General features: G+C 37.7%; 1 protein-coding gene across 5 annotated transcripts in view; it reads right to left on the reverse strand.

Annotated features, from left to right (window-relative positions):
* Nucleotides 1-22599, reverse strand: part of DOCK10 (dedicator of cytokinesis 10) — a 358984-nt gene that overhangs the window by 186449 nt on the left and 149936 nt on the right. For all 5 annotated transcript variants that reach the window (XM_072617984.1, XM_072617982.1, XM_072617986.1 and 2 more), the window contains exon 2: nt 15141-15260. In XM_072617984.1, the coding sequence (XP_072474085.1) occupies nt 15141-15260 (120 nt within the window). The remainder of the gene's footprint in view (nt 1-15140; nt 15261-22599) is intronic.

A 22599-nucleotide genomic window follows, 5' to 3' on the forward strand; every position in this document is an offset into this window, starting at 1 on the left:
ACATTGAGAGTCTGCAATTCTATGTCAATATTAGGCATTATTGTCACTATTGCTTTATTATGACTTGAGAAGCAGCACAACATAGTGGAAAGATCATCAGAACTTCCTAGCTTGATGGGCAAGTCATTTAATGTCTCTAAGTTTTAACTTCCTCATCTGCAAAATGGGGGCAGGGATGGATGGATGGATGGAGAGAGAGAGAGAGAGGGAGAAGAGAAAGAATTTTGTAGTGTTATACAAATGTCACTGTTCTTTAAAGGTTAGAACTTTGAAATAACTTGTGTGTGTGTGTGTGTGTGTGTGTGTGTGTGTGTTCGTCCTTCTTTGCTGAAGAAGACCATGCCATCAGAGAAATAATGACATGACTTGCACTTGACTTTGTGGCTCTTTTTTTTTTTTTGAGAGAGGGCTTTTTTTTTTGAGGTCACCAGCATCACTTCTCCTCTAAAGCCAACTGAATCCAGTGACCAGATGTTCATCAGGATGACTGGAGATGACCCAGGATGACGCAATTGGGGTTAAGTGACTTGCTCAAGGTCACACAGCTAGTGAGTGTCAAGTGTCTGAGGTGAGATTTGAACTCAGGTCTTCCTGACTCCTGCACTAGTGCTCTATCCGGTGCACCACCTAGCTGCCTTGAAATAACTTATTGAACACAAAAATGACATGGAAGAAGAAGCAAGGGACTATCATCTGACCAAGAAATATTCTTCCATTTCTGCTAGGACCTTATCAACAGTGTGCCCTCGTGTCCACCTCAGACGACTGAGGGCTGGCAACCTTAACTGACTCAGTTCTGTTACTGACCAGCTGTACTTGACCCTTGCCAAGTCACCTAATCAGTATAAAATGCTTCTCATCTTTTCCCAAAGATATGAAGTTAATGAAGATTATAATTATCATCATCATCAAAAATGCTTCTGTGGGGGAAGTGGTAGGTTAAGTAAAAGAAATGCTAATAACCTGACATAGTGTTTGGAGTTCAAGAAAGGTCTATCAGAAGTCTTTCATAATGGGAGGTGTCCTGACCTCATGGGAGGAGAGCCTCCAAGGCACCAAGCTGTTGCAAGGCTGCATTGTAGCATGCTCCCAGGGCTGTGCATAAACACCTTCCTACAGGCTTGCTCATTTTCATATCTATGATTTTATTCTCTTTTATTCCTCCAAGTAATGTGCTCTTTCTCCAGATGTCTAAATCCGACCTCCTTCCACCCTTCAAAGTTTACCTTAAGTTTACCTCTACCCCAGCTATTTCAGTCCACATGGAATTCTGAATTCTCTGCACTTTTATCAGGCTTTCTCCATTACTATAAGCTATTATTTGACTGGGAAGCTAGGTGGCCCAGAGAATAGAGTGCAAGGCCTGGAGTCAAGAAGACCCCATCCTTCTGAGTTCAAATCCAGCCTCAGATACTTACTAGCTTTGTATCCTTAACCAAGAAAGTCACCGAACCCTGTTTGTTTCTGTTTCCTCACCTGTAAAATGAGCTGGAGATGGAATAGCAAACCACTCCAGTATTTTTGCCAAGAAAACCCCAAATGGGATCACAAAGAGTTGGAAAAGACCAAACAACAATGATCATTTGACTTTACAATTTCTTTTAGAGTTTGAAAGGACCTAAGGATCATTTAGTTTTACCGCATCATTTTATTTATTGTCTTGCTCTTAATTTTTTTGTGTGCATACACATCTGCATATAGACATATATACATATATATATGATTATAGTCAATGTTTATTTTGTATCTTCACAGCATGCAGCAGTGTTTGATACATAGGAGACAGTCAATAAACACTTTAGATCATAAGCTCCCTGAAGGTAAGTATTGTTGAATTGATCATCTTTGGGTTTCTTACGTCTAGTACACTGCTTGACACATAGCAAGCATTTAGTATTTTGTTGAATTGTTAAAATAGATACTTTGGAGTGGTCCATAAACAATTTAATCTTCAGTGGGTCCTTTTACTTCAATCTAATGCTAATTTTCAAATAGCTATATAGCAAATTAAAGAAAAAAAAAAGCTAGTGCCTCCTTCCAAATTGTCCAACTTGTTCCTCTGGCTCTGCCACTTTCTAGTTGTTTCATCATAGACAAATCACTTACTAATCTCACTGGGTATCAGTTTGCTCAACTGTAAAATGAGACAATTAGATTCCATGATCTGGGAGGTTCCTTACTGACCACTGAGTATCCCATGATGTTATCTTACTCTGACCATGTTCTAGTGGACACAGACTATAATAGATGTTCATCCTAGATGCAAGTAAACCTTTAAAGCTTGTTTTTCAGCTGCAGAAGTGGAAATATTAGAAAAAAACTCAACTCTAGAATAATATACCATGAATCAATAGGAAAAGCAGAAGGAGGGGGGAACCCCAGGAACATTTTACTGTACTGGTTAAAAATGAAGTAATTCTCCTTCCTCCTATAGAATGACTCAGGAATCTCAGTTCTAGAATTCCCCTTTGCTCTTACTTTTAGTATCAAAATTTGTCACTGTTATTGTATCAAGTCATTAATTCAATTAATCTCAATATCAAGCCAAATGAAAGTTAGAGTTATCCCAAAAAGTAGAATCCTAAAGATTTATAAGTATAGAAAATGCTTAGTTACAGATTGCAGGAAGTCCATCAATCAGCCAGTCCTTTGGCAGAATAGTATGAGTTTTCATATTTGATGAGGACATTATTGATGCTATCCAGTGGGAACTGATTTATGACCAGTAGTTTTTCCCATAGTCCTACCTTCATTAAATCTCTAGCAACAGCTAAAAGCTATAAATCTAGTAAACTTGGCATCATTACGTTTAAGATTCATTGTCTTTCTGATCCCTTCCTTCACTGTTTTATTCACTGTATTTAGAACCCCAGACCATAGCACAAGGGCCTGGCACACAGTTGGTGATTAATAGGTATTTACTAATTGCTTAACTGACTGAAGATGTTTATATAAGATGGATGCAAAGGCAGGTTCTGGAGGATAAATATAAAAGCACAGCATTGCCCTACAAGAATGAAGTCAGGAATGCTAAAACTCAGCATTGCCTGAGAATGGTAAGGAAAGTTAAGGACAACAAATAGTTGTTTGTTTGCTTTTAAATTATGTTGGGAAAAAAAGGAAGATCAAAGAAAGATATGCCTGTTGCTTGACATTAATAGGATGATGATAACTGATAATGGGGTGGGGAAAGAAACAAGCATTTATTAAGCGCCTACTATGCACCAGGTATTGTGTTAAACTTTTCACAAATATTATTTCATCTGGTCCTCGAAACAACCCTGGGAGGTAGGTGCTACTATGAGACTAATTTCACAATTAAGGAAACTGAGGCATGGAGCGGTCAAGCAACTTGCCCAGGGTCACATAGTGTCTGAGGTCAAATTTGAACTCAGGTCTTCCTGACTCCCCACTCAATGCTCTATCTCCTGTGCCAACTAGGCTAACCTACTCAAATTTTGGTCTCCTTTTTTTCTGGAAAGAACAATAATCTTTAGATGAAAAACAAAACAAAAATGGCTAATAGAGAGCTGAAACCCTCAAATAGAATGACAGCAAGAGGACATCTGGCTTCTCTTTAAGACACAGAGTCAGCTGAACCACATCCAGCGGATGAAAAGATCTAGCAGTGCAATTGCTGAATCTCAGTTAATGATGGTTGAAAGATTATAGGAACTGGAAGAGATGCTATAGAAGGAAAAGCTGTCCAGTTTTCAAAAAAGGTAAGAGTTGGAGTCTGTAGATATGAGGGAGTTTGGGTTTGATTTTTGCCACAATTCTAAAATGTATCATCAAAGACTCAGTAATGGAGCATCTAAAAAGGAATTATAAAAGTTTAATTTACAAAGATTATATTACAAAGATTAAGCATGGCTTTGAGAAGAACAGCACAAAACAGTCTAACTCTGGTCCTTTTTTGATGGTTATTAGCCTATTGAAAGAAATTGCCTAGGTTTCACCAGAGTTTGGTAGTCTCTATGTCATTCCTATGGATGAGATGGAAAGATGTGAACAATAGTGACTTGGGTTAAAATTTTCTTGAATGTCTATATTCCAGGAGTCAACATAAATGATTCAATATTAACTTGGAACATATTATCTAATGGTGTGATCCAGGGGTGTATGTTTGGTGTTAAGTTGGCTGACATCTTTACTACCTACAAAGACATCAATGACCTGCCTATCAAGTGGCAAATGACCCCAAACTAGGAGAGATGGCAACCATTTTGGAAGGCATAATTAAAATTCTTCAAAGAGAAGGTCTGAATATTGGGCCAAATCTAGTAAGGCACAATTTGATAGGGCAAAGTACATGTTCTTACCTTGAGCAAACAACAACTTCACAAGTAAAAGATGGGGAAAATCTGACTAAGCAGCCATTGTATGAAAAATATCTGGGAGTTGTCATCAATTACAAGTTGGATACAGCTCTACAGTTTTGGCTGCCAAACTACAGAAAGGTGATCATGGGGTCCAGGACTAGGCACAGAATAGTCCCAATGTAATCTGCTCTGGTCAAATCACTTCTGGGGTGTTGTGTTCAATTATTTTTCTGCATAATTTAATTATTTTATTATTAATAATAAGGGCAGCAGGCTATTTATGATTATTATTATTGTTTTTTCAAGTTAATTGAAGTTCAGCGATTTGCCCAGGATCACACAGATAGCAAATATTTGGTGTCTGAGGCTGAATTTGAACTCAGGTCCTCCTCTGACTCCAGAGTTGGTACTCTATCCACTGTGCCACCTCCTACCCCAAAGCCAGCAGGTTATTAACAAAAGGATGGTCATTTGACTGTCTTTCTTAGACCAAAGATCACCTTACATGCCCTTTGAAGAAGAGGTATTTCTGGGGGATGCTTAATTATGTCTGATTGGTTAATCAAATGGGAGGTAGGCTCTCTCGTGGTATGTGATTTAGATCACTCAAATTTTGGTCAAAGAAATGTCAATTTATATATTACCTATCGATAATAGGAAGAATCAACATTTTTCTAGGACCTATCTGAGCAAATACAATGAGCCCAATACCCCCATTAGCCTAAACTTAGAATTTCTTTTACTGTCTGATTACATCTTGGCCTGAGTAAATCTCTAAGAGAAATTTCTCACACTGGTTGATTTTTGGATGAGGAAGCAGAAAAGGGGAAAAACCTTAGTCCTAATGCAACAATTAGTTATTAAATATGAGAAATATTCATTTCTCAAATTCCCCCATTTGATTCTAATAGAGAGATGAAGTCTCCTCAATAAACCACTAACTGGTATATAAAAACTCCATCAAGGGTTCTTAACTATGGGGCTTATAATGGGTAACAATGTGAGGAGGAAAATGAGAGAAACTGATGGATGCACTGACAAAACCAAAGGGAGCAGTCTCCTTTACTATGTAGACCTTACAGTTAAAGGTGAAGAGATAAAAAAGTAAAGAGTAAAAAAAAAAAAAAAAAAAAAGGCCATTTAAGGCTCAGAAGTCTCATCTCATACACTATCTGATTTTTAAGACCCCATCTGATATACTCTCTGGTCTGGGTGTGGTCTCAGAGAAGTTTCCAGCTGACTGGCTTGGGTCACTTGTGGAGATCATCTTTCTTTGATAAAAATCTCCTACAAATTGGGTCTTAACAAAATTTTAAATTACTTTGTCAATAATCAGGTCAAATAATAAAAGTGCAATGTCTCTGTTATTATAAAAATCAAATTTGGAACTTTTCAGACAGGGAATTTACATTTTTTTTGGAATTTACACTTTTAGGTTAATTGTATTCAATTCTTGGCACTTCATTTTAGGAAAGATTTTAATAGGCTTGACATCATCCACAGAAAGGTAAGAAAGATAGTGCCTTGACGACACTGCATAAGAGAATAGATTCAAGGAACTGAGAATATTTAACCTAGAGAATATGTAAAGGGCAAGCAGCTTTCTTTAAATACAAGGTGTCCCCAAAGTCTTAATTTGGTTTTAAGTTTTAATAGTTTCTAAAGCTATTAATTTTTAAGCTATTAGAGCTGAAAACCACACTAAAACTTTGGGGACACCCTGTATTTGAGGCGCTACAATGTGGGAGAGGAAGTTGTTTTATTCTGACTGACTCAGGAATTAGGAGCAATGGATAGAAGTGGAAGAGAAGCAAATTTTAGCTTGATCTAAGGACAAACCTATCAATAATTAGTAATTCAAAAATGAATCACTGCTTTGAGTCTTGGACATTGTAAATGCTTAAGTACTTAAAAAGTACTTAAATACTTTCCCCTTGGCATTGCCTATTTCAAATGTCTATTTTGGCTGTATCAGGCAACCTTGCAAAACTACTGGAGTATTTGGTTGCCACTGATTTTCTATTATCAACAACTTCCCAGGGCAGAGCCAAGATGGTGGAATAAAAGTAGGGACTCGCTTCAGCATTCCTTAAATCCCTCCAAATCCCTTTAAAAATGACAACAAATTCTAGAGCAGGAGAGCACACAAAAAGAGAGAGTAAAACAAATTTCTAGCCCAAGACAACCTCAGCGGCTGATGGGAAAGGTCTGTTGCACTAGGCCAAATGCAACAAATGCCAAAGACAATTTAGAAGGTTGGTGGGAAAAGTCTGTCAGACCTGGGTGAGAGAGGAGCACAGACCAGCTCTGGCTCCAAGTGTAGCTCTGGATTGGTGGCAGCAGCAGTGACTGCTTCCAGAGATTTCAGCCCACAGACAGTAAGAGGATAGAACAACTGGTCAGAAAGAGATTACAGTGTCTTTGCTGGCACTAAGGCAGGATTCTGTTGCTTTGCTCATATTTAGATCTGGGTTGCAGTCCTGGGTGGCAGTCCTGGGGCAAAGAGGGGAGCTTATGGCAGCAATGGAGAGGGAACTCTCCTCACAGTTCTAGAGCAGAAAAGAGTTTTTGTAGTCACTCACAGATCAGGGCACAGGCCAGGAGAGGAATAAACACCTCTCCTTGGATGATATTACCTTGAAAGGACTGAAAACTTACGGGTCCCTAGAAGTATCTCTGAAAACAGCTGCACAAAACTCCTGAATCTTGGGACAGTACAACCCCTGCCCCAGCCCCCACCACTGGAAGCAGATTCCTCCCTTGACAAAGAGTTAAAAAGTTGAATAATTGGTTGAGAAAATGAGCAAATAGTGGGAAAAAAAACCCCCTCAGACTACAGAATCTTACTTTGGTGACAAGGAAGATCAAAATATACAATGAGAAGAAGACAACAAAGTCAAAGCTCATACATTCAAAGTCTCTAAGAAAAATATGAATTGGTCTCAGGCCATGAAAGAGCGCAAAAAGGATTTTGAAAAATCAAGTAAGAAAAATAGAGGAAATATTGGAAAGAGAAATGAGAGTGATGCAAGAAAATCATGAAAAATGAGTCAACTGCTTGCTAGAGGAGACCCCCCAAAATACTGCAGAAAATAACATCTTAAAATAGACTAGACTAAATGGTAAAAAAAAGGTCCAAAATGTCAGTGAGGAGGAGAATGCCTTAAAAAACAGAATTGGCCAAATGGAAAAAGAGTTCCAAAAGCTCTCTGAAGAAAATAAGTCCTTAAAATTTAGAATGGAGCAAATGGAAGTTAATAACTCTATGATAAATCAAGAAATTATAAAATAAGGACAAAAGAATGAAAACATAGAAGACAATATGAAATATCTCATTGGAAAAACAATTGACCTGGAAAAATAGGTTCTGGAGAGAGAATTTTAAAATTATTTGACTACCTGAAAGTCATGATAAAAAAAGAGCCTAGACATCATCTTTCAAGAAATTATCAAGAAAAACTGCCCTGATATTTTAGAACCAGAGGGGAAAATAGGAATTGAAGAATTATACTGATTACCTCCTGGAAGAGATGGCCAAACTCCCAGGAATATAATAGCCAAATTCCAGAGTTCCCAGATCAAGGAGAAAATATTGCAAGCATCCAGAAAGAAACAATTTAAGTATTATGGAAACACAATCAGTATAACACAGAATTTAGCAGCTTCTCCATTAAGGGATCAGAAGGCTTGGAATATGATATTCTGGAGGCTAAAGGATCTAAATTAAAAGCAAGAATAACCTACCCAGCAAAACTCAGTGTAATCAATGAGGGGGAAAAATTGACCTTCAATGACATAGAGTAATTTAATGTATTCCTGAGAAGCCAGAGCTAAATAGAAAAATTAACTTTCAAATATGACTCAAAGAAGCATGAAAAGGTAAAGCGGAAGGAGAAATCATAAAGAACTTATTAAAATTGAACTACATGGAAACATAATATTTGTAACTCATGAGAACTTTCTCATTATTAAAATAGTTGGTGAAAATATATGTGTATATACATATATATATCCACACACACATCCACACACATGTATACACACATATATACATACACACATATACATATACACATACACACAAGTATATATGTATGTGTGTATATATATATACACACACACACATATATACATATATATGTATATAGGCAGAGGGCTCAGGGTGAGTTGAATATGAAGGGATGATATCCAAAAAATAAAATTAAGGGGTGAGAGAGAGGAATGTACTAGGGAAAGGAGAAAAGGAGAGGTAGAATGGGATAAATTTTCTTCCATAAAAGAGGCAAGAAAAAGCTTTTACAATAGAGGGGAAGAGGTGGGGGGGAGATGAGAGGGAATGAGCAAACCTTACTCTCACTGGATTTGGTTTATGGAGGGAACATACACACTCAGTTGGATATGTAAATCTATCTTTCTCTCTGGGAATGTAGAGGGGAGGGGGATAAGAGAGGAAGGAGTAATAGAAGGGAAGGTACCTTGGGGAATGGGGGTAATCAGAAGCAAACACTTTTGAGGAGGGGCAGGGTCAAAGGAGAGAATAGAAAAAATGGGGGCTGGGATAGCATGGACAGAAATATAGTTAGTTGTTTACAACATGACTGTTATGGAAGTGTTTTGCATGACTAACTCCATATGCATAACCTATGTCAAATTGTTTACCCTCTCAGTGAGGGTGGGTGGGGATGGAAGAAGGGAGAGAATTTGGAATTCAAAGTTTTAAAAAATGAATGTTAAAAATCATTTATACATACAACTGGGAAATGAGATACACAGGCAATGGGGTATAAAAATCTGTCTTACCTTACAAGAAAATAGAAGGAGAAGAGGAGAAGAGAATGGGGCAGGGTGTTAGAAAGGAAGGCAGATTGGGAGAAGGGGTAATCAGAATGCACTATCATGGAGTGGGGGGAGGGAAAGATAGGGAGAAAATTTGAAATTCAAGTCTTATGGAAGTGAATGTTGAAAACTAAAATATATAAATAAAGAAACTGAAATGTGAAAAAGAAAACAACTCCAGAAAGAAAAGCAAGAAAGCAAACTGAAAATAGTGTATTTATTGTTTTTTTCCCACTATTCTTTATGACTAAATTCTACTGGGAGAGTTTTTGCATAACAATTTCAGTCAAGTGCTCCCAGAATCATAATGAAAATAGAACTTGGACTATTCTATGTAAGAGCAGAATAATATTTTCTGTGTAATAGAGTACAAATGAAGTGAACAAGACTCTGACCTATTTCATTTATCTTTCCTAAAAAAAGACCCTATCCATAGACTAAGGATAACCATTTTGATTCATACCCTTAATTCGGCTTACTCCCTCTTTGTTTAGTCTGTTGGGTATAAATTCATTCAACCAATATATCTTAAGCCCTCACTCTATAAAGACTACTGTCTTTGGTGCTGAGGGTGATACAAATTTTAAAGGGATGGATAATGAACATCTAGAAAAGGAAACAATGAGTATAAAATGAGAGCATGGATCTGCCCTCATGGAGCTTATAATCTAACTGAGGGAGAGACAAATGTACAATATCAGAATCACAGAGTTCTAGGATTGGAAGGAATCACTCAGGTCATCTAACCGATAACACCTCCGGCCAGTAACAACTGAACAAGAATTCTCTACACGGTATGAATGAATGAAAACTAGCAGTGACTATTATTAACAGCAATATGGTCAATAAGCGATTGTTCAGATTTTGTTTAATGAACCCCAGGGTGAGAGGAAACCCTGTTACCTCCCCAACTAGTCCATTCTTCTTGTTGATGGTCCCATTCTTTAGGAAGTTTTTCTTTATGTAAGGGTGAAGCAAAAACCATTCTTACATTGAAAACAAGCCTAAAATTTCCCTTTTTTCAACATCTACCCATTTTTTCCAGGCTTGCCTTCTGGAATTGAGCAGCACAAGTTTGTCCTTCAAGTATAAAACTTTCTAGTAGTTAGTTATCTAAACTATGACCATGATGACCACCATGTGACAACCCTTCAACATAGATAACCATAATACAAAATAATACATGCCAAAAACAAAAGCTTCTCCCTTAATTCACCATGCCTTTCAGCAATGGAAGAGAGCAAAATCACATCATCTTTCACTCTTAACATTGTTAGATGACACAGAAGGGATCTAGAAGCTGTAGTGAAATGCACTTGTGATTCACTCACCCTGCCCTTCAGAAACTATCAGTCAATCAATAAACATTAAGTATCTATTACTGGAAGACTCTATGCTAAGTGTTAGGGATACAAAAGAGACAAAAAGATAGTTCCTGCCTGCAAGAAGATTACAATCTAATAGGGGAGACCACATACAAACACACATACATATAAACAGAAGGTTATATACAGGATTATATTATTAATAGGATTAATAGTAAATAATCAACAGAGGGAAAGTACTAGAATTAAGGGGGTTGGGAAAGGCTTCCTGTAGGAGACAAAATTTTACTTGGCACTTAAAGGAAGCCAGGGAAGACTAAAATCATGAAAGGAATGAAAATTGCCCCTAAAGAAGCAATTTAAGACAACATGAACATCATTCTCTTAATGTAGTCATCCAGGAGTGCAGTAGTAGAGTATTCAGAGTATTCATTTACACAGCACAAAGTCTCTGATTCTTTAAGCCATCCAATCATTTTACTCTCTTTGTCCACATTAGTTTACATAATAACCAATCAACATTGTGTTTTGCAATCAGTCCTCTGGCATTATTACTCTGCTTCTGAATCCCATGTTTCTTAGGATAATTCCATTTACTTTATAGGCTCTAAAGACATATTGATTTAATAAATGAATCAATGAGTTAAGGCCTGCTCTGTGGTGTTGCTGTTCAGTAACTGCAAGTGTACTCATCATGGTAATTAGAGAATCAGGCAGTTTTCCGACTTATAGGTTGGAGACTAGATTCACAAAAACATTCACGGAGGCAGAGAACTGGCAGTTTCTGCCACACGGAATTGAAGCAGCTCCATGTAGGACCATCTAGCTATTAACTTCCACAGGATGGGTACAGACATCCCAGATGTTGCAGACCACTGTCTTGGAAAGGAATTATGCTCTCTTATGATCTACCAGATAGATGGCATATTACATGGAGCATTGGGCCTGGAGTCAGGAAAACTTGGGTTCAAATTTGGCCTCAGACGCTTATCAGCTGTGTGACCTTGGGCAAGTCAGTCTCTGTTTGCCTCAGTTTCCTCAACTGCAAAATGGGGATAATAATAGAACCTAACTCCCACGGTTCTATTGAGGATCAAATGAGATAATGCTTGTAAAGTGCTTAACACAGTGCCTATAACATATTGGTTGTTACATAAATACCTGCTATTGTTATTATTATTATTAATTATTATTAGTTCTCTACTTAGTTCTTGCAAAATGTACATGTAATAAAAGGAGCTGATATCCAGGCCAAGAAGAATCTGTCAGTTAATTAATCAGTATTCACTGTGTGCGCACTGTGTGCCAGGCAGTCAGACAGCACCAGAGTATTGGAGAGAGAGGCCAACGAATGGTTTCCCCTCAGACCATAAATTCATTCTACTCATAGAAAGTAAGGAGAGATAAATACGAAAATTTCTTACAAAGCAAAGCTTTCTAGTTAATAAATACTCAAAGCCATCTTTTTGTTTTCAGTTGACTAATCTGAGTTAAGATTTGACCTACGCTGTAACCCAGGGTTTTTTAAAAATGATAGATAACAATTAGATATTAATTCAAAATGATAGAATTAGAGAGCAAGGAAGATAATACTAAGAGTTTATTTAACCCTTCAAATTCATTTTAATCATTAATTCACTTGTTAAACCTGATAATTCATTTGCTTAACCCTTCCACACTTGTAAAACGTTTCACATGTATTGTTTCCTTTGAGTTTTACAACAACCCCATGAGGGAGGTGCCATTATTATACCCACTTTATAGGTGGGAAAATGGAGATGAGAGAGGTTCGTTGACTTGCTGACAGTCAAACTGCTAGTTAAGTGTCTGAGGCAGGATCTGAATTCAAATCTTCTTGATGCCAGTTTTAGTGTTCTATCTACTGCCCTATATACCTATCCTAAAGATACACAGTATAGACGTTGGCATGCTTATGTGGGACAAATGATCATAATAAGATCTGATATGAGTTTAGAAGGTAAACTTTCTGAGGAAAGGGGCTTTTTTCTTCATGTCATTGTGTTCTCATTGTTCAGCACAGCATCTGGCATACAGTGGGTGCTTAATAGGGGCAGTTTGATGGCACAGTGGATGGAGTGCCAGTCCTGGAGTCAGAAAGACTCATTTTTGTGAGTTCAAATCTGGCCTCAGACAATTATCAGTGTGACACTGGGCAAGTTACTTAAACCCTATTTGCCTTAGTTTCCTCATCTATAAAATGAGATCAAGAAGGAAATGGTAAACCGCTCTAGTATCTTTGCCAAGAACAACCCAAATGGGGTCATGAAGAGTTGGACATGACTGAAATAACTGAGTAATGACAAGGTGCTTGTTAAATCTTTGTGAGTTGATTGAACAACACCAGGAGGGAGACAGCATAAGTATAATTAATCCTGTTTTACAGATGAGGAAATAGGTACAGAGACATTAATTGACTTGCTCAGTCAGAGTCGCCCAGCCAGGAAATAAGCAGTAAGTTTCTATAGTAATCAATCATATGGACTGATGTGGCCAGTTCTTCACTATGTGAAAGAGCCTAGCAAGGGTCAGGGATGGGAATCCTATTCAGTTTTATTCTTTGTATACTAAGATGAGCTCAATTTTAAATAATACATTAAATTAGCAAGAGAAAACTCAGAAAAGTGTCCTCTGGGACAGTTTGTTCCAACTGAATGAGTGATGAAAGATGACAAAGAGTTGTGTATGCCTTCTCCTGATGGTTTGAATGTCATCTCTGCCACTCATTATCTGAGGGTATGACGTTGGATTACTTAATTCGCTTAACTTTTCTGGATCTCAGTTGCCTTATGCGTCAAATAGGGCAGTGGGACCGGATGACATCTGAGATTTCTTCCAGCTCTCAAAGAGGTCCCCTGATCCTATTATCTTTGTTGCCTTCCTTTTCCTTCTAGGTACAGAAATAGGACGTTTTGGGTATAACAGAGGTTTGGCTGAGCTAAATAGATGTAAGTATATTTTCCCCATTTGCATAGTTTTGCTTCTGCTTGGGCTTGTTTTTGAGAGAAAGGAGCTGGTCTGAAAGACTGACTTTCTTTCTTTTAGGGTCACAGAAATGAAAACAAGGATGTGGGGAGAGATGTGTGTTAAATCTTGCATTTAGAGTTCAAGTACTACATATTTTGGTCAAACTAAGGAAGTGCACTTTGGCTTGCAATAAGCCCCAAACTGTACCAAATGCAAAAGTGCAACACATAGAGTAGGTTTGAGGTTCAGGACACCACTGAGTACCTTTTGGATTTATCTGTCTATTAGAGTGGTGGAAGAAGAAGCAAGAGGCTGGTGTCCAACACCTCATTCTATTACTAACTAGCTTTGTGACCTTGGGGCAAGTCAATTTCTTGACCTTACATTTTCTTACCAGTAAAATGATGGTGGAGGAGACTGGAACAGATGAGCCAAAGGACTCTTTCAAATCTAAATTATCTGTCAACTTATTTCATTTATTCTTTTCTACCCCACTTTACACATTAATCTTAAGTTTTTTCTTTTCTTTTCTTTCTTTTTTTTTAAAAGGATTAGAAGTATCCAAACCTGTGATCACAGTCTTGTAGGGAACTCCTAGTATGCAAATTTCCTTGGAAGATTGATAATGTCACCTGAAATTTACAGTCTTAGGGAAATGTCTGGGAGTCCTGAGAAGCTTGTCCATGGCCACACAATGACTGTATGAATCTGAAATCTGAAAGTTGGGTCTTCTTGATTTCAAGGAGGGATCTTTATTCACTAGACCTGGCTGCCTCTTCTAGTTAATCCAAAAAAATAATGAAAGTGAGCGATATTTGACATTCAGATTTGAGCCAAATTCATGGGGAGACTCAAGAACTGAAGTACTTTAAGCTGGTAGTCTGGTCAGTGGTCACAGTGGTTTGGACTAGCAGACCAAGGCATCAAGTGGGTGGGAATATCTCCATGATGCAATCACATTTGTTATTTGAGAAAAGGTTTCCAAGTAAAGTATAGGTTTCCACAGGACTTAATAGGATTCAGAGCTTAAAGGAAGTTTAGCAATTAGCTTGTCTAACCACTTCATTTTATCCAGTGAAGAAATCGAGACCCAGAAAAAGTAAGCAACTTATCCAAACAGAGATGAGATAGAACCCTGGTCCACTGATTCAAAATTCAGGACTCTTTTCTATTCTATTCTAAATTAGCTGAGTCACCTGACTTGTACTGTGTAATATTTATAGCGGTAGCTTTCGAGTCAGAGGATTGGGTTTGAACCCTGGCCCTGACAGTTGTGTGAAAAAGTCCAGTGCTTTGGGCTGTAGTATGCTTCACTTAGAAAAAAGATCTCCAAGGCCTCTCATAGCTCAAAATCTATGATTCTAATGGAATTCTCTATTTCCTATGCTTTTAGACTCTTTTAGGAAGAATCATAAGAAAAATGCCAAAATGCTACTACAAAGCTATACTTCAGTACTCTTAGAAATAATTTGGGATATTATTCATTCCCCCAAACCTGGATCATTTTCATCATCTTTATTTTTATATTGTGTCATATGCAGACTACTCATTTTTCTAACCAAATCCAAACCCAAGTCTTTCTGATCAGGCACTGTGTCCAATACTGTATTAAACACAACATTCTCAAACTCAGTCAGGATTTAAGTGCTTGGAAAACAAAAGGAGTACTTACTGAGAAGTCATCATTAGGGAAGAAAATGAGATCTTTAAGAGGATCATTCCAATAAGTTTTCTCAAGCTCTTCAATGACAGTTTCATAATCCAAGGGCTCCAGAAGTCTGGGTCTCTCATGCTATAGAAAAGGAAAACACAGCATGGTAACCTCATCCATATATTTTCCCAGATCACACTGAGTCTCATGTTTTGGAGGTATTGAACTATTGCCATTCTACCTCTGGTTAAATCACAGGCTTTTGCAGAATATTTTAATTCATCAAAGAGCAATATAGTCCAATTCATATTTCTCCAACCCACCCTCCACAAAAAAAAAAACACCATGGCAACACAGACAAGTGTTGACTCAGACTCCACCTGAAGATCTCCAATGAGGTGGTCCCATGTGCACTACCACCAAGGCAGGAATTTGATTTTTGGACAGCACCAATTGTTAGAAGCTCACTGGTCAAGCCTAAATTGGCCACTTGGCAACTCCCCCTCATTGTTCTTGGTTGAAACAAAATAATTCTCCTTCTGTGTCTTCACCTTTCTGATACTTGAAGACAGTCATCATATCCCATCCAAGTCTTCCCTTCCCCAAGCTGACTATTTCTAGTAATATTGCTACTTTATCCAAATTTAAAACAGCATGACAAGGTTTTTGCACTATTTGAATCCATTGCCACGGACTCTGATTCCACACAGGTTCCCAGTCATCATGGTGATCAAATCTATTGCAAACACAAAATACCAGTTGGGTCCAATGCAACAAACATTTTTTAAGTACCAATGTCCAGGCCATTTTTACTAAGAACTGGAGATATAAAGACAAAAAAGAAATTAGTCCTTATACTCAAATCATCAGTTTCCTCATTCTTATTCTACTGAGAAGTATTCAATATATAAGATAGATGCACAATAATTTCTGGGAAAGGGAGAGAACATAATTAATTAATAATTAAGGAACAATTAAGAAAATATGGAAGGATTTACTGTAGGAAGTGGCATCTGAACTGAGCCTTGAAGGAAGTTAAATATACTAAGAGATGGAGGTGAAAAGTCAGGGCATTCTTGCTTTTGGACTATCATTAAAACATTTTCTGCATTTAGCTTTGCTTGGGCTGTAGAGTGACCTGCTCAAAAATGTTGTTGCTCAATTCAGTTTCTTGCTGGTTGAGACACTTCCTTGTGGCTTCTGTTGGTCAGTTTTTAAATGTTGGCATCCTACAAACAATAAAAGTAGCACAGGCTGTGTAAGTTGGCGCTGAAGCCTGGATCCAGTGTCAGAACTAATTGCTTGGCTCTCAGCATCCTTACTGACGATGAGAGGAGCTGGGTTGGTCTCTAATAGAGCAATACAACAGACTCATTATGGACTCAGTGCACTGGAAACAGAAACGATTCTGGAGAGAAATCACCTAATAGCCATCGTGCCTCCATAAAAAGAAAGAGGGGATTAGAGAGAGTGGAGATAAGGGGGAAGAAAAATAGACAAAAGAGGGAATGAAGCTCTAAGGATATTTTTAAAAAAATCATCAGGCTCATGATTTCCTTGGTATAGGCAACTCTCAGGGCGCAAACTTCCTTCATTGATACAGATCAGCAAGTCATGTATAATTTATAATCTTAGGGAGTTGTCTGGGTTAAATTACTTGTCCAGGGTCACAGTACCTGTCAGAGGCATGCCTTGAATCTAGGCCTTCTGACTGAAACATCAACCCTCTACTACTGTTATTTCTCATAGACAGTTAGGTGGTGCAGAGTTCCAGGCTTCAATTCAGGAAGATTCAGGTCATAAATTCAAACTCAGACTCAGACACTTACTAGCCCTGTGACTCTGAGAAAATCACTTAACCCCAGGTTGCCTCAGTTTCTCCATCTGTAAAATGGGATAATACCAGAACCTAACTTGAGATAATCTTTGTAAAACACTTAGCACCATGCCTGGAACACAATAGGTGTTCTATAAATATTAGTTAATATTATTATACCTATTATTAGATAATATTCTGTAAATAGTACAAATTTTTTTTGTACAGAGTAAATTCTGGGATCCTGAGCAGCTTTAGCTCTGGGTATAAACTTGAAAGTTAAGGAAGTAATCACTGAGCTCTTGTTTAATTGAAAAAAAGCAAACATCTTTCATTGCCCACAACTGAGAATTTTTAAAAGAAATTTCACACAATCTGTTAAATGTACAATGAAATTAGCAGTACGACAACAACAAAAAGGGGAAATTGTTTGTCTTTGATTTCTAGGCCTCCCTCCAAAGATCTCTGATGACTAATGCTGCAACAACATACTTCAATGTTTGAATAATTGCTAGTGGGTGACCTGAAGCAGCATTTAAATGATTATTTGGATGATTTTCCAAGAACACAAACAAAATAGCTAAGAGGAACAGTAAGCCAGCTTTAGGGCTGTCTAAAAACTTCCATCATAAAACAACATCATATTTTGCTAAAAGCATAAATTATTGATGACTGTGAATAGTTAAGGGAACCAAAGAATGCTAGAAATGAACGGATTCTTAGAGGTCATCTAGTCCACCCCCTCATTCTTCATTCTGCAGATAATGAAACTGGCACCCAAAGACATGAAGAAGGATGTAGCACTGCAACTTAAAAAAAAAGTTATTAAATTTGGAAAATAGGTGTAGGTTCTAATCCTTTTTTTTCTAGGTTCTAATCTTGTCTCTGTTTTCACTGAGTGACCTTGGGCAGGTGGCTTACCTGCTCTGGATCAGTTTCTTTCTCTGTAAAATGAGAGGTCTGAACTTTTTGGACAAAGACTCATTACAATTCTAAATCTTATAATCCAATGCTATAGGGCACAGATTATGTGACTGAAGAAGTGGGTTTGAGTCCTTGTTCTACCTAGCTGTATGATCTTAGAAAAATCACTTAACCACTCTGTTTCCTCATCCATGAAACATAAGCAACAGTACTTACTTAGCTATCTCACAGGGCTGGTTGTGAGGATCTAATGTAACCATCTCATTAGTTTTGAGACCAAAAGTATGATATCAGTATGAACAGTTACTATGTAGAGCAGGATTTCTGTACCATTATGTGTGTCTTGAATCTTTCTGATAGTCTGATGAAGATCTAGCGACTCCTCAGAATAATGTTTTTAAATACATAAAATGAAACCCGTAAGATTGCAAGGGAAATCAATTATACTGAAATATAGTTATCTCTTATTCAGAGAAATGAGCTGAACAATACAAGCATGTCTACAATAGTTTTACATAGATACACACATTTGTGTCTAATGGTAACTATCTGTAGTTAGGGGGAAGGGAAGAAAAAAAAGGAAAAAGTTCCATGATAATTTTATTATATATTTAAAAGGAACAGTAAATTCTACATAATAAATTTGCAGTTTCCTGTAAAATCATCTCTTCTTTCTATTCTACTATGTTATAGAAATGCTTGCTTTTATATAAATGCTCATTTTTTTAAGTTCAGAATAAAATTAGAAAAAAGCTAAATGTTAAACTCATTATATACTTTTTTTCAAAAAAAGCAAGATGAACCTAATAGGCATTAATTGTTTCATATAAAAAAGAAAAGTATCAAATGTATAGCCAATATGTCCTAGTCTTCATAAACTATAGGATTTATTCTCTTACTTATAAATCTTAATTTCTTCATAAAAACAAATAAGAATAATTGGACTGGGAAAAAAAGAAATACAGTTATCAAAATATTTTAAATGTTAATGAACCTCAGGTTAAGAGTCCCTACTGTAGGGGTGAAATTAAAGCCAATAAAAATGCTGCCTTTAAGAAAAACATAGTCAAAGATTCATCTCATCCTATTTCATGAGCTTTCCTAAACAGTCGTATGTTTCACCTGTCAGTTACAAAGATTCTCCTTTTTGCTTGTCTCCACTGTAGGCAAAGCATTTCTTTATCTCTTTTCTCTATATTTACCTAATTTGCTACAGAAGAGAACAAGCTGAGGGCATAGAACAAGATGCACAGCATCTCTTCTGCACCCAGGTTACCTGGGTATTCCTAGAAAAAAAACCCCCCACCAATGGTGCATAGCCTCAGTTGGGTCCTTCCTGTTGCTTGATAACACTACTTTTTTTTTTTTTAATCAGTTTCCTGTCTTAAAGTATAATACGTCAGACAAAAAAGTCAGACGTGATTGATATCATCTTCTTTCTAATTTGGACTGGATGGGTGAAACGCGGCTTGAGTGAGCAAGATGCTATTGGGAGTCTGAAGTGTGTAGATGGGAGTAGATCGATAGCCATGAAAGGGCCATAAAAATGAATTTCGGGTCTACATGAACAGTAATGAAGACTTTCAACCTCTAATTTATCTACTTAGTGTTATTGTTATTTTTTTAAAGCAAGAAGTTGTGGCTTTCCAGGAAATTCCTTTTCCATGTTATCAACAACATCATTAAACACCAACTATGTCTTAGGTATTGGATCAATTAATTAAAAACATTGATTTATAGCCCATGAGCATGAAATTAAACAGGAAAATGGGAATTAGATGTTCTATACTGTTACGAGCCTGGAATTTGGCAAAGCTTAGCTCAAATATATTTTGCGTGTGTGGAAGGGAAATCCTGGCTATTTGGTTAGAATTCATGTTTGGAGCAGGAGGACTGTCTGTTCAGGGTACTAGCTGAGCACATGTAAGCAAGGATGCTGGGATCAGTTAATTTCTCATGACTGCTCCTTACAGAGACATTGAGAGAAACCGGGTAACTGAGCCGACTTGATTTAGAACTTAACAACAGCAGGATTGTCTCTCCTGAATTTAATTTGTCTGTTTCTTTTGGAAATGGACCAACTGGAATAAGCCAAGTGCCAAGATTATGTTGAATTGGATTGGATTTTTTTATAATGCCTTTTATATTCTCTATCTCAAATGAGTAATGAATTTCATTAGCTGTTCTGAAATGATTCTATGCATGTGAAAAGGCATTCACCAGTACCTTTTATTATGCACCAGGGCTGGTGTTGGGAAACAGTGGTGAGTTGTTGGCCATGCTCTTTTTCTAGTGTCAAGAGATGTTTGGAGTTCATTTGTTCCATTTAACTAAATCCAAAAATAATCTCCAATTTAATTTCATATGGGAAGAATGGGGCCCCAACACAAAGGAAACATTTTCTCATTATTGTAACCTATTTTGAAAGAGGCAAGGATCCAGCCCAGAACTTGAGACCTCACTCACCAAAATCAGTTTTCCAGGACACCAGATGCTTCTCAGAACCCGTGCAGGGCACCTGGCCGTCAGTCTCAGCACTCTTTCACTTTTGGTCCCTTTAATTAACTTGATCTCTTAGACCTTGCCTACCACCTGAGTAAAGATGGTTCTCTGTGCCAGGTTCAGAAATAAGCTGCATGTAAACTCTAAAAACTTGTCTTCTTTCTACCACTGTCCTCTTTCTACCTCCCTGTCTCTTCTATCCTGTCTCCAGACTTTGCAGACTACAAGACTGTATTTTTTAGGGTTTGTCTGCAAGAGAAAAAAGAATATCAAATATGTGGGGAAAATATAGGTGATTACAAGAAACAATAAAGGAAATCTATCTAATTCTGCACTAGGGGGTCTAAAATTGGCAAATTACCCTGTTTTTTCCCTGTTCACTTCCTATCTGTCCAGCTTTTCCTCAGTCTCCTACTGCTTGTTTTTCATATATCTTTCACCTGTGAGTTTTCCTAAAGGTTCTGTCCTGGGCCCTTTTGTGTATTCATTCTGCACCATCTCAAGTCATCCTGATGAATATCTGGTCACTGGATCCAGATGGTTCAGGAGGAGAAGTTGAGGCTGGTAACCCTGCATAGCCTTCCCTCACTCAGGACAAAGTTCAGTGCAAGTCATGTCATTTCTCTGGTGTCATGATCTTCGAAAATGAAGGACGAACACAACAACAACAACAGCAATCTCACTTGGTAATCTCATCAGTTCTCATGGTTTCATTCGTCTCTGAGCATAAATTCCAAATGTATATATTCAGTCTTGGTATCTTTCCTTCCCTCCATTCTCTCATCAACTGCCATTTGGATAATTCAAACTATAATATACTACAGGCATTTCAAGGGAGAAGTTAAGTGGTTCAGAGTGCTGGACCTGGAGTCAGGAAGACATGACTCAGATGCTTACTAGTTATGTGATTCTAGGCAAGTCACTCAACCTTTCTCTCTCTCTCTCTCTCTCTCTCTCTCTCTCTCTCTCTCTCTCTCTCTCTGTGTCTTAATCCACTGGAGAAGGAAATGACAACCACTCCACTGTCTTTGCCAAGAAAAGCCCATGGACAATAATAGTCCACAAGGTCATGATTGAACAGTTACAGGTTATTCAAACTCATGATGTCCAAAAGAGATATCATCATTTTCCCACCCCAAACCATCCCTATTCCAAACTCTCTTATTACTGTCAAGGGTAGTATCATCTTCTCAATCACCTAGACTCGTGACTATAAGGTCATGCTTGATATCTCTCATTCACCTCATACATTTAAGCAGTTGCCAAATCTTATCCATTTAATCTTGTGGCACTTCCTTTGTTCAGACCCTCACTGCATTTCACCTGGACTACTGTAATTGCCTCCTAATGGTTCTTTCTATCACAAGATTCTCATCAATCTGATTCATTATCCACCGAACAGTCAAAGCGATTCTCTTTAAGCTTGGGTCTGACTATGTCACCACATTGATTCCCCCACTCCAACGCAGACACACATTAAAAAATCTCCAGTAGATCTCAATTGCCTCTAGGGTCAAATGTAAACTCTGTTGGGCATTTATAACTTTTCACAGTCTGACCCCATCCTACCTTTTTAACCTTCTTACATGTTCCTCCACTCCACTCTCTTAACCTTGTCCCTCCATATACTCAGTGGTCCAGCTCTTTTGGACTTTTTGCTCATTTTCACATGACACTTTATCTCCCTTCTCTGTGCCCTTATAATCACTATCCCTCATACCTGGAATACGGTCCCCACTGACTTCCACTAATTAGAATCCCTGATTTGCTTCAAGATTTAGGTCAAAAGTCACTTTCTGCCACCAGCTTTTCCCATTCTCCCAGTTCCTATGCTGTATGAGCATGGTGTCTTCCACATTAGAATGACAGTTCACTGAAGATGATTTTTTTTTTATATTTTTAATCTGAGAACCTAGTACTGTGGCTGACACACAGTAGCGGCTTTATAAATATTGTTAATTGATTCAGATCTTCATTGGCAAGGAGAGTTTCCTCACCTGGAATGTTGTTCAGTCATGTCCAACTCTCTGTGACACCATTTGGAGGTTTCTTGGCAAAGTTAGTGGAGCGGTTTGCCATTTCATTTTACAGAAGAGGAACTGAGGCATAAAGGCTTAAGTGACTTGCCCACAGCTAATAAGTGTCTGAGGTTGGATCTGAACTTACAAAGATAAGTTTTCCTGACATCAAGTCCAGCATCCTATCCACTGTGCCACCTAACCTCCCACCTGGAATGTC

Source organism: Notamacropus eugenii, chromosome 6 (genome assembly GCF_028372415.1).
Source record: "Notamacropus eugenii isolate mMacEug1 chromosome 6, mMacEug1.pri_v2, whole genome shotgun sequence".
NCBI classification, from domain to species: Eukaryota; Metazoa; Chordata; class Mammalia; order Diprotodontia; family Macropodidae; genus Notamacropus; species Notamacropus eugenii.